Consider the following 13,879-nt stretch of genomic DNA (forward strand, 5'->3'; position numbering starts at 1 on the left):
TGTGTGTGCGTACCTATCTACATATCTACCTATCTATGTTTGTCCGTACACACCCACGTGAGCAAAATCATTAAATAATGGTAAAAGCAGCTTTTACGTAAGAAGTAATAGCGAAATGAAGTCTGCATTAAACTTCTGCACAGGTGAACTTTGCTCTGAGGTGGTTTCTTTTGGCAGACTGAAATACGGGTGTGGTGACTTTCCTCAGACTACCTTCCCCTTGAGGTTTTCAGGCGTTTAGCAACTGAAAAACAACGGTGCAGGCCTCGTACACTGCCAGGAATAGCCTATCGCTTTGAGCTGAAATGGGGCGTATCCCTTATGTACACGAACAAAAATGAAGAGCAGCTTTGAGGTTTTGTCGAGAGAATTTGTGGGAAAAAACATGTTAGTCACATTATAAAACAGTTTAGAAGATACCTCTGTGGGTAATATGTTGGTTAAAGCACTTTGTTTAACAAATACTTCCTTAGCAGTGCATAACAACGTAATTGAACGAATTACAAAAATTTCATGAATTACGAAATACCAGAGTTGGCTAATAATGTTATTGTACAACCCAAAACTACCCTATTGTAAAATAGTAATACATAGTTTGGTTAATTCATAGTAGTATATACTGTCTATAGTTAATTCCATAGCTAGCTGCATAGCGCCTGGTTTTTAGAAGTAGCACAACATCAACTTGTTTACTAGCGTATTCACCAGAGAAAACTTAGATAACCTACCTGATATCGATAGTTATGCTTTTAGTGAACCTTTGTCTAATGTTACCATTTCAAGTGATCAAATCTATGAACAACTAAAGTCACTAAAATCTTGTAAATCTGCTGGTCCCGATGGCTTACACCCCAAGTTCCTTAGAGAGACAGCTTCTGAACTCATTAAACCACTTTGTCTAATTTTTCAAAAGTCACTAAATGAAAGTCTCCTCCCAGTTGACTGGAAGCTTGGGAATGTTATCCCTATATTTAAAAAAGGTGATTGCCATTCTCCTGAAAACTATCAACCCATTAGTCTCACCTCTGTCATATGTAAGGTTTTTGAATCTATCATCAGGGAGAATATTATAAGTCATATAACATCATACAGTTTGTTTGCTAACGAACAACATGATTTCCAGCCTAGAAGATCCTGTATGACACAACCGATGGCTGTGACTGAGTATTGAACTAAAATATTGCAGCAAGGAGATTCGGTTGATGTTATATATCTGGACTTTAAGAAAGCGTTCGACTCAGTGCCCCATAGATGACTGTTGACAAAGCTTAAAGCATATGTGACCTAATTTTAGAAAACCGTCGATATCCGCACAATTTTCAAAATGCATTTTATTTGTTCTTTGTTTTCTACAGGGACAGAGGAATGGACTAGACAAGTTTCAGCTTCCTAAGTTAAGCAGCGTTGGAAATACAGCACTAGACAGCCGGACGAGCATATAATTTGATATGTAGCTATCCAGAAAAGAATCTACAAGCGCTTACATAAACCATCATAACTTACTGATACAACGACATACGGAATTGAATCTTGGCTCATTGTGTTCGCCATGTCTTTGTGCATCCACCAAGGTATAGTTTTTTCCCCAGGCGTACTTCTTTGTTCGAGAAGGAAGGCAAATATACTGAAAAACGATCGTCGGTAAATTCTTTCGTCACCGCAATGTAAACAAACGTCTGTAACTTTGGAATCTTTTTGTGTATGGAGATGAAACAAAGAGTTTTGTGCTCCCTATGGACAGGTGAATACGATGATGTCCAGGATTTATGAACTCGCGGCTTACGTCGCCCACCAGCGAGGCAATAAAAACTTGCATAATTTTTTATCTGGAACTTGCGTTTCTTTACCCATAGTTTTAAAATGCATTTTATTGCAAAAGTACTGTTGTGCGTATATCAATGGTTTTCCAAAATTCAGTCACATGGTATAGATGGTCTAGTACTGAAATGGATTGAAACTTTTCGTACTGGTAGAAAGCAATGCGTGGTAATGAACAACTCATATTCCTGTTGGTTGGACGTCATTAGTGGAATCCCTCAAGGGTCTGTTTTGTGTCCTATCCTCTTTACTATTTACATAAATAATCTTCCTTCCACTTTATCCAATCCATCAATGTTATTTGCTGATGACAAAAAGATCTTTTGCCACATACACAGAAACAATGGTTCACCAAAGATTGATAGCCTTCAAGAGGACATAAACAAACTAGTAATGTGGTCATCTTAATGGCAGCTACCTTTTAATATTTCCAAATGTAAATCCCTCCACCTTGGCAGATTCAACCCTGGACATGTCTATAATATGAATGGTCACGATATTGAAAAAGTTTCAAAGGAAAAGGATTTAGGGGTGATAATTGATGAGCAATTAAAGTTTCATGAACATACATCTTATGCAACCAGTAAAACTAACTGTACTATAGGTATTATTAAAAAGACCTTCGCTAACATGACCTCTGACACTTTCTTAACCTTTACAAAACATTAGTTCGCCCTAAATTAGAATACTGAAATACAGTCTGGGGCCCATTTTACACCACAGATCAAATCAAAGTAGAAAATGTCCAAAGAACAGCCACAAGATTAATACCATGAGACACAGGGGCGTAGCTAGCCAGAAGGTGATGGAGGGGCAGGCATGCCCCCACGAAACGCTCAAAATCATTCATGATTGCAAAAAGGGCTAATGACCCAATGGTGGGCTAGCCAACATACGGTGTTGTATTATTACAGCTCACACAACTAGCTACGTAACTACTTCAGTACTGATTGCTTATGTTTTATCAATGATTCAATGGAGGTATATTCGTCGAGCATCATCGCACGTACCACAACTGTACTCCAACAAATTCATCCACAGTCCGGTAGAGCTATATTGTTAATGTTTTAGTGCTAATACAAGTTACTTTACGTTAGCCACAGCTTGTGTTGCAGTCCTAGCACACTGCTGACAGGATGACATATTCACTCACTTCACTCGGCGAAATTCAAAGGCCACGTATTGCATGAAATCCCACCGATCTTTCTTGCTAGCAGAACTTGTAAGCTTGTGACTGATCCAGGCCCGTAGCCAGGGGGTTCTGAAGAACCGCCCTCTTGGAATAGGCCGACTATACTGGCAGCACTGCCGTACAAAGATCTAGTGTGATCGACTCGAGAAAATAAACTTGGTACATTTAACACTTTATGACCTCATAGGCAGCAGGTTCTTAGCGTCATCTGGTCTCCTTTGTCACTTGTAAGTTGTGACTCCTGCTGCAGCGAGGTCCTTTGAGCGGGTCACTCTTTAAATTCGAAAATGCTCTATCACGTGAGTAATCTAGGCTAAATATAGCAGTGTGTCTCTAATATTTTTGTTCGGTGGATTCACGAGCGAGTTGAATGTTGTGTGTGCGCGTTCACTAGCAACCTCTGGTGGTACCGCGTAGTAGCGCACATAATTTATAGTCATTTGCGTGTCAGTTTAATATTGGTAAGCTTGTGACGGAGGTTTTTAAAAAAAACGACTACGGTGATGGGGGGGCAAATGCCTCCCCTTGCCCCCCTTGGCTACGCCTCTGATGAGACACCTGTCATATGAACAAAGACTTTGTACTCTTGACTTACCATCTCTCAAATATAGACGTTTACGTGGAGATATGATAAATGTTTACAGGTTCTTACACAACATCTTCAACTTGGATCATTCTCAGTTTTTCACAAAGATGTTTTATCAAGAACTAGGGGTCATCCTTTCAAACTTTATAAACAACAAATACTTAATGATGTCGGGGCAAATGTTTTTAGTCAAAGGGTGATAAACTGTTGGAACCACCTACCAAAGGAAGTTGTTATAGCACCAACTTTATCATTATTTAAGACAAGATGCGACACTTTTTACCAAAACATTAAATATGATACCTAAGTTTTATTTTTCTGTTGCATGTAGAATCTTAGGATCAGGACTGTTGCAGGCCTAGTGCCTATTATAGTCTGACCTGTACTATAATAATAATAATAATAACATAGTCACTTTGTTTCCTACATTGGCGCATGTTCTAATGTAGGAAACAAAATCCCAAAGGCACACAGTAACACTACACTTAAAAAAGTTTGAAGAAGTAAACAACATGCCACCAGGAGATTCAAATCAATAACCTCATGCTTGCAAGTGACCAGTAGAACTCTTTATCCTGTGAATTGCAATAAAATGCAAATAAATTATTGGTTACACCATAGCTTTAATGCATTGCAGATGACAAAGAACAGCAATTAGAAGCTTTTTTCAAACAAAATCTGTCATCCCACACTTAGTTTGGTGCTACAATTATGTATTTCCATCACACAGCAGTTGACAAGATAATTGTCTTATAGCAAGTGGAATAAAGATAAATTATAGTTGTACATGTATTGTTAAAACTTGCACCTTTACATATATATTTACATGCTTCCTTGTATTCTTTTTAGGGTGATACAGTAGAAAATGTTTCTATTGAACTTGAGTGCATTATGAGCACTGGATATTTTAAACTAATCACACAGAATAAAAGTGACAATGGCTTTTCACCAACTGAAACTAATACTATTGCTAGATTTCATTCTGAAGTTGTTTTATGCTTTGAACCTATGAGTGAGTTCTACTACAAAAAATATAAGTCCAGAACAGTTACTGTATCTGATGTTGAATGTTTTGTTGATAATTCTACATCAACTCCAACAAGTGCAGAAAGCCAATCAATTCCATCACCAGAAATGTGGAATAGGGAACAGATAGATGACTTTGTTAGAAAACTTGGATTTTTAGAAGAGCAAACTGCAGATCTACCAGTGAAAACCTTTCAGCAACTAAATCAGGTATATATATCTAATCCAAAACAGCCAAGCTGTAAAAAGAGAGTGCGGCCCTCAAAAAGGCTATAGTGAAAAAAGATGTGAAATCCAAGGTGGTGGCCAAGAAATGGCTGTGATGGTAGGTTAATGGTAAAATTTTAATAACAACAATTCAGGTGAATTTTGGTGCCGCTAGGTCTTGGCACAAAATTCACCTGAATTGTTGTTATTAAAATTTTTACCATTAACCTACCATCACAACCATTTCTTGGCTGCCACCTTGGATTTCACATCTTTTACACCATAGCCTTTATGAGGGCCACACTCTTTTTTTACAGCTTGGCTGTTTTGGATTAGATTTCACTTCTTTTTGTATTTGTATACCCCAAAGCCGGCTTATGGCCAGCTTTGGGGCTTTATTAACTATCTTTTTTTTCTTTTCCACAGGAAAGAAGAATAGATGAAGCAGATGGATACTTTAAATATTTCTGATTTTATCAATGAATGTACAAATTATATATATATATATATATAGTACATATATTTATTACAGAATTCTACATGGTGCATGGTTTCTTTGCAACTGAACACTCTACAAGGTGAGTCCTTCGAGCTGATCTCTCTACAGGGTGAACTGTTTGTAACTGAACTATCTACAAGGTAACGTCTTCTAGCTGATGTCTCTACAGGATGATTTGTTTGTAGCTGAACTCTCTACAAGGTAACTTCTTCTAGCTGATGTCTCTACAGGGTCACTAGTTAGTAGCTGAACTCTGTACAGGGTAATTTCTTCTAGCTGATCCCTCTACAGGGCGATTTGTTTGTAGCTGAACTCTCTACATGATGGTTTCTTTGTAGCTGAACTCTCTACAAGGTGACTTCTTCTAGCTGAACTACGTAGTTGAACTCCCTACAAGGTAACTTCTTCTAGCTGATATCTCTACAGGGTGAATTGTTTGTAGCATATCTCTATACAGGTCACTAGTTTCTAGCTGATCTTTTGAATTCTTTTCAGGGTGACTGCTCTATTAGGGTGACTGCTCTATTAGAGTATCTCGATCTTGCACTTGTTATAACTCTGTGGCTTTAAGTCTGATTCTTCTACACCATTGAAGATCCTTTCTAAGATGATTATTCCATCTGTACAGCGAATTTCAAAGCATTACCACAAGCAGTTTTTCTGGTGGGCGTGGAAAGTAGTCGTTTTTCTATTAGTTAATCTCGATTGCATAATTGTTACACACTGTTGGTTTTTTCGTTGTATCTTCTTGGTTTTTAGCTCAATTTCTTTCAAACCACTACAGGTTTGAGGTTCAATAGTTAACCTATTCACCCACCGATTTTCAGCTTCTTCCCGTAAGCGGTTTAACCTGTAGGCGTGACAACACATTGATGTTATTTTTTGTGGATAATAACTCTTTGCCTGTTTATCGTAGTCCAGCCAAAGTTGGTACAGAGATGTGCCTTTATACCCCCCTTCTGTGTGCCCAATTTCAAGGTAATCGGATATTGCATTCGCGTTTTATAGTAGTTTTTGTAAGTGTGTGAAAAGAGAAGAAAAATAAGAAGAAAAAAACGAAGAAACTAAGCCAATTTTTGAAGTCGCATATCTCGAGAACACTTGAAGCAATTTCGCTCAAATGTGGAATGTGTAGTACTGAAGTTGGAGGGAGTGTCCACAGCAAAAATCATCTTGTTTCATCAAGGCAGCACAGAGCTACGGAAATGCGAAAATTGTGTTTTCGTTTTTCCTGTCAATGTACTCACGGGTGTTGAGCGCCAGCTTCTTGGGCCACACAACACACTACCGTGTGTCTTGATATAGTTATCTAATCCAAAACAGCCAAACTGTAAAAAAAGTGTGTGGCCCTCAGAAAGGCTATGGTGAAAAAAGATGTGAAATCCAAGGTGGCGGCCAAGAAATGGCTGTGATGGTAGGTTAATGGTAAAAATTTTAATAATGACAATTCAGGTAAATTTTGTGAAGCGGCACAAAAATTCACCAGAATTGTCGTTATTAAAATTTTTACCGTTAACCTACCATCACAGCCATTTCTTGGCCGCCACCTTGGATTTCACATCTTTTTTCACCATAGCCTTTCTGAGGGCCGCACACTTTTTTTACAGCTTGGCTGTTTTGGATTAGATTTCATTTCTTTTTGTATTTGTATACCCCAAAGCCGGCCTATGGCCAGCTTTGGGACTTTTTTAACTTATGTTTTTTTTCTTTACTACAGGAAGAAGAAAAGATGAAGTAGATGTACTTTAAATATTTTATCAGTAAATGTACAAATTATATATATAATACATATGTGACTGGATTTGCGAAAAGGGGCCTTCCACACACAATTTGCCAACTTTGACAATTGATAACTTCAGATTGGAAAGAGCTATTGCCTTGAAATTTGGGCAGTGGTGATTTCTTTGCAGCTGAACTCTCTACATGATGGTTTCTTTGTAGCTGAACTCTCTACAAGGTAATTTCTTCTAGCTGATCTCTCTACAGGGAGATTTGTTTGTAGTTGAACTATCTACAAGGTAACTTCTTCTAGCTGATCTCTCTACAGGGTGATTTGTTTGTAGCTGAACTATCTACAAGGTAACTTCTTCTAGCTGATCTCTCTACGGGTGATTTGTTTGCAGCTGAGTTCTTTACAGAATGGTTTCTTTGTAGCTGAACTCTCTAAAAGGTAACTTCTTCTAACTGATCTTTCTACAGGGCAATTTGTTTGTGGCAGAATTTTATACAGGGTGATTTCTTTGCAGCTGAACTCTCTACATGGTGGTTTCTTTGTAGCTGAACTCTCTACAAGGTATATAACTTCTTCTAGCTGATCTCTCTACAGGGTGATTTGTTTGTAGCTGAACTATCTACAAGGTAACTTCTTCTAGCTGATCTCTCTACAGGGTGATTTGTTTGTAGCTGAACGATCTACAAGGTAACTTCTTCTAGCTGATCTCTCTACAGGGTGGTTTCTTTGTAGCTGAACTCTCTAAAAGGTAACTTCTTCTAACTGATCTTTCTACAGGGTAATTTGTTTGTGGCTGCATTTTCTACAGGGTGATTTCTTTGCAGCTGAACTCTCTACAAAGTAATTTCTTCTAGCTGATCTCTCTACAGGGTGATTTGTTCGTAGCTGAATTCTGTACAGGTGATTTGTTTCTTTGTAGCTGAACTCTCTACAAGGTAACTTCTTCTAACTGATCTTTCTACAGGGCAATTTCTTTGTGGCAGAATTTTATACAGGGTGATTTCTTTGCAGCTGAACTCTCTACATGGTGGTTTCTTTGTAGCTGAACTCTCTACAAGGTAACTTCTTCTAGCTGATCTCTCTACAGGGTGATTTTGTTTGTAGCTGAATTCTGTACAGGTGATTTGTTTGCAGCTGAGCTCTTTACAGAATGGTTTCTTTGTAGCTGGCCTCTCAACAAGGTAATTTCTTCTAGCTGATCTCTCTACAGGGAGATCTGTTTGTAGCTGAACTATCTACAAGGTAACTTCTTCTAACTGATCTTTCTACAGGGCAATTTGTTTGTGGCAGAATTTTATACAGGGTGATTTCTTTGCAGCTGAACTCTCTACATGGTGGTTTCTTTGTAGCTGAACTCTCTACAAAGTAATTTCTTCTAGCTGATCTAGATCTCTCTACAGGGTGATTTGTTTGTAGCTGAACGATCTACAAGGTAACTTCTTCTAGCTGATCTCTCTACAGGGTGATTTGTTTGTAGCTGAACTCTCTGCAAGGTAACTTCTTCTAGCTGATCTCTCTACAGTGTGATTTGTTTGTAGCTGAACGATCTACAAGGTAACTTCTTCTAGCCGATCTCTCTACAGGGTGATTTGTTTGTAGCTGAATTCTGTACAGGTGATTTGTTTGCAGCTAAGCTCTTTACAGAATGGTTTCTTTGTAGCTGAACTCTCTAAAAGTTAACTTCTTCTAACTGATCTTTCTACAGGGCAATTTGTTTGTGGCTGAATTTTCTACAGGGTGATTTCTTTGCAGCTGAACTCTCTACTTGGTGGTTTCTTTGTAGCTGAACTATGTACAAGGTAATTTCTTCTAGCTGATCTCTCTACAGGGTGATTTGTTTGTAGCTGAATTCTGTACAGGTGATTTGTTTGCAGCTGAGCTCTAAACAGAATGGTTTCATTGTAGCTGAACTCTCTACAAGGTAACTTTTCTAGCTGATGTCTCTACAAGGTGACTAGTTTGTAGCTGAACTCTCTACATGGTGGTTTCTTTGTAACTGAACTTTCTACAAGGTGACTTCTTCTAGCTGATCTTTCTACAGGGTGATTTGTTTGTAGCTGAACTCTCTACAAGGTAACTTATTCTAGCCGATCTCTCTACAGGGAGATTTGTTTGTAGCTGAACTCTCTACAGGTAATTTGTTTGAAACTGAACACTCTAAATGATGGTTTTTTTGTAGCTGAACTCTCTACAAGTTAACTTCTTCTAGCTAATTTCTCTACAGGGTGATTTGCTTGTAGCTGAACTATCTACAAGATAACTTCTTCTAGCTGATCTCTCTACAGGGAGATTTGTTTGTAGCTGAACTCTCACAGGTGATTTGTTTGAAACTGAACTCTCTAAATTATGGTTTCTTTGTAGCTGAACTCTCTCAAGGTAACTTCTTCTAGCTGATGTCTTTACAGGGTCACTAGTTTGTAGCTGAATTCTCTACATGGTGGTTTCTTTGTAACTGAACTCTCTACAAAGTAACTTTTTCTAGCTCATCTTTCTACAGGGTGATTTATTTGTAGCTGAATTCTGTACAGGTGATTTGTTTGCAGCTGAGCTCTTTAAAGAATGGTTTCTTTGTAGCTGAACTCTCTACAAAGTAACTTCTTCTAGCTGATGTCTCTACAAGGTCACTAGTTTGTAGCTGAGCTCTCTACATGGTGGTTTCTTTGTAACTGAACTCTCTACAAGGTGACCTCTTCTAGCTGATCTTTCTACAGGGTGATTTGTTTGAAGCTGAACTCTCTACAAGGTAACTTCTTCTAGCTGATCTCTCTACAGGGAGATTTGTTTGTAGCTGAACTCTCTACATGATGGTTTCTTTGTAGCTGAACTCTCTACAAGGTAACTTCTTCTAGCTAATCTCTCTACAGGGAGATTTGTTTGTAGCTGAACTCTCTACATGATGGTTTCTTTGTAGCTGAACTCTCTGCAAGGTAACTTCTTCTATTGATCTCTCTACAGGGCGATTTGTTTGTAGCTGAACTCTCTACATGGTGGTTTCTTTGTAGCTGAACTCTACAAGGTGATTTTTTCTAGCTGAACTATCTCTTTCCACAGTTGCATGAACTCCCTACAAGGTAACTTCTTCTAGCTGATCTCTCTACTGGGTGACTTGTGTGTAGCTGATCTCTATACAGGTTTCTTATTTCTAGCTGATCTCTTGAATTCTCTTCAGGGTGACTGCTCTATTAGGATGACTGCTCTATTAGAGTATCTCAATCTCGCACTTGCTGCACCAAGTTGGATTTCGTGTTATAACTCCGTGGCTTTAAGTCTGATTCTTCTACACCATTGATGAGCCTTTCTAAGATGATTTCTCCATCTGTACAACGATTTTCAAAGCATTACCCCAAGCGGTTTATCTGGTAGGCGTGGCAAGCAGTCGTTTTTTTATTAGCTAATCTCGATTGCATAATTGTTACACACTGTTGGTTTTTTTGTTGTATCTTCCTGTTTTTTAGCTCGATTTCTTTCAAACCACAAAAGGTTTGAGGTTCAATAGTTAACCTATTCACCCACCGATTTTCAGCTTCTTCCCATACGCGGTTTACCCTGTAGGCGTGACAACATATTGGTGTTATTTTTCGTGAATAATCGCTCATAACTGTTTGCCTGTTTATCGTATTCCAGCCAAAGTTGGTACAGAGATGCGCCCTTATATCCCCCTTCTGTGTGCCAAATTTCAAGGCAATCGGATATGACGTTCGAGTTTTATAGCAGTTTTTGTAAGTGTGCGACAAGAAAAAGAAAAATTAGAAGAAAAAAAAAAAAAACGAAGAAACTGAGCCAATTTTTGAAGTCGCATATCTCGGGAACGCGCGAAGCGATTTCGCTCAAATTTGGAATGTGGAGTGCTGCAGTTGGGGAGCATGTCCACAGCAAAAATCGTCTTGTTTCATCAAGGAAGCACAGAGCTACGGAGGTGCGAAAATTGCGTTTTCTTTCTTCCTGTCAATATACTCACGGGTGTTACGCGCCGGCTTCTTGAGCCGCACGACACACTACCGTGTGTCTTGATACCATGGGCAAGAGTGCGTGTATACAGGCAAAGCACGAGTGCTCATGGTATAACTAATATGTTCTACTTTAGTATGTAGACGCACCTAATTGGCAAAATCTTTAGTTGCTATACCCTTTTCTTATATAGGGAACCAAGTAAGCTGTGGTTGTGGGATTGAATTTTGCCAAACAAACTGTGATTGTGGGATTCAATTTTAATATATCAAACAGTAGTTTGATTTTATTCTTCCTAATATAGCAATTTTAAGAGACTAGTGTTAATTATGTTACTTTAATTGTTACATTTACAAAAGTAAAAAACAAACTACTGTTAATGTATTAAAATTGAATCCCACAATCACAGGTTGTTTGGCAGAATTCAATCCCACAATCACAGCTTGCTTGATTCCCTATATAAGAGAGGAGAATAACAGTAAAACATCAAAGAAATCTGATGATTTCTGGATATAGTGTGCACACCTATTAGGTATGCAATGTCTCAAACTAACGAGATATACGCACTGGTGGCAGTGCGGTATATCTTGTTAAGGCAGTGTGTAACAAGATATACGCTCTGCCTTAACAAGATATATGCACTGGTAGCAGTGCATATATCTCGTTAACGTTTTGAGTCAGTGTGATATGTGATATATATGTACTGGCTTTCCTTTGATCTGAGGTGTGAAAGTGGTACATTATATAGTTATACAACGTCCACGAGTGCTCTGCCTGATATAAACGCACGAGCCTGAGGGCAGTCAGGCCCGAAGGCAAGTACGTTTATACAGGCAGAGCACGAGTGCACGTTGTATAACTGTTATGTACTATTCACCTAATAGGTGGGGAGAGTCTCACAAGACAGCTGTAACACTTATAAACACCAGGTTTCTAACATCGATTGTGGGTAACCAAACCTGACGTTGCGATGACTTTCCCCCTGCAGTACTGCAGCCACCTGAGATATTGAAAGCTAGTACGCTATGGGTTATATCACTAACCTGCATTCGCTGTTCCACTCTCATCATGTAGTACTCAGCATGCCAGCGTGCCATATAGACTAAGCACCAGACTAATCACCATAGTGATTCTCTCGAGCGAAAAAAAGCAGCTAAATAGACGGTTTAAGTAAACAAAACCTAACTACTAAACGATACTAGTCTAATTCTTACTATTCACACTGGCTAAACTCGAATCTGGTGGCATGACAAAACTGGTTACCACAATCGAACGTAAAGGTTAGTATTATTTAGAATATATTTGTTTTATAGAGTCATTGTCGAAGTGGACTACAGTTTAATCTGGGCTAAGATGGCACCAGACTAGTAAGGTGTATAAGTACGTTTGTATATATATGTAGACTAGAGTTATGGCCACCCGCGTTGGCTTTTTCGATAGCCACTGGCTGCTTGTAAACATTATACGTATTGGTGACGTTATGGCCCACAATCGACCTTTACATGTCAGGCTATAAAAGAATTCAAGTGATCTGTGAAGTGTCTTTCCACCTATTAGGTGAGGTGTCGTAGTGGTCTTCGCCACCGGCACTTGTGCTATGCTGCACAAAACCGCAGCCAGTGCAATATCTGTATATTGCACTGCGGTCGGTGCATTATAACTTATAATGCACTCGTTGTGGTCTACAAAACCGCAACCAGTGCATTATAAGTTATAATGCACTCGCTGCGGTCTGCAGCAGTGCAATATACAAATTATGGCACTGGCGGTGCCTTTGAACTGCCCACGCAGAGTGGTACATATATATATACCATGATCACGTGAAACTTCAAAGGCGCTGCTGGTTGCATATAGGACATATACACCCCAACACACAGAAGAGTATATATATACCTACCTGAGGTGAATATATATATACTCACCCAGGTAAGTATATATATAATCACCTGGGATGTCACGTGACACATTACTGTGTCACAATTATGGGCTGATAGAATGACGCCCACACTAGCATGACTAATCACCCAGATGACTCAGGCTAATAGCCTTCGTCACGCTAGGTGATCAATCACCCCAGCCAGTACAAGTCAAACCACTGGACTCATTTTATACCCATACCTAGCAACTTCGATGATGGGTGGCAGCAAGTAACGTTGCTCCTACGTTTGGTGATATGAATGGACAAGTCCTGGCGATATACAGAGATATGCTTACTAAGTCCCACAATCAATTTGATTCTTCATTGTGAGTGGGACGTTTCCAGCATGTCTACCATGCCAAACTATGGCGAATTAAGTGTAAGTATATACTTTAAGTTGTTTTGTGTGCGTATGGGTTGTTAGTAAGTAATGTAGTGCGGACTAATTTAGAAACATGGTATATATCATATGAACCATGGCTCACTTCGGTGTATTGCACTTATATACACCCCTCCTCCTCAGTCATCAGAAGTTTACTGTTGATAAACGCCTCGGCTTCGCCTTGGCGTTTGTCAACAGTAAACTTCCTCTGACTTCGGAGTCGGGGTGTATATAAGTGCAATACACCTCGTAGTCATGGTTTATATATTACATATATATATATATATATATATATATATATATAAGCTATATATGTGCAAAAACCCGACACAATCAAGCATTTTTCGAATTCCTGTTAATTAAGGATTTATCATCTACAAGTGTACCCTCTGGCAAAGTTTCAGCCTCCTATGCCAATAACTTGCGAAGTTACAGCCCTACAAAGTAGCAACAACAGAAAAATTGATTTGTACAGACAGTATTGGGAAAATAAATTACATGTGCTTTCTAAAACGGTTGTAACTTACCAACGGAATGACATACAAAGTTGAAACTTGCACCATCGTGTTTG

The 13,879-nt window shown here is 38.8% G+C and overlaps 1 protein-coding gene across 1 annotated transcript in view; it reads left to right on the forward strand.

Annotated features, from left to right (window-relative positions):
• The window catches only part of LOC136263050 (uncharacterized), a 308,373-nt gene that overhangs the window by 116,629 nt on the left and 177,865 nt on the right, over window positions 1-13,879 (forward strand). Inside the window, exon 19 of the mRNA XM_066057501.1 lies at window positions 4,446-4,832. Coding sequence (XP_065913573.1) covers window positions 4,446-4,832 — 387 coding nt within the window. The remainder of the gene's footprint in view (window positions 1-4,445; window positions 4,833-13,879) is intronic.

The sequence above is a fragment of the Dysidea avara genome, chromosome 8, assembly GCF_963678975.1.
Source record: "Dysidea avara chromosome 8, odDysAvar1.4, whole genome shotgun sequence".
NCBI classification, from domain to species: Eukaryota; Metazoa; Porifera; class Demospongiae; order Dictyoceratida; family Dysideidae; genus Dysidea; species Dysidea avara.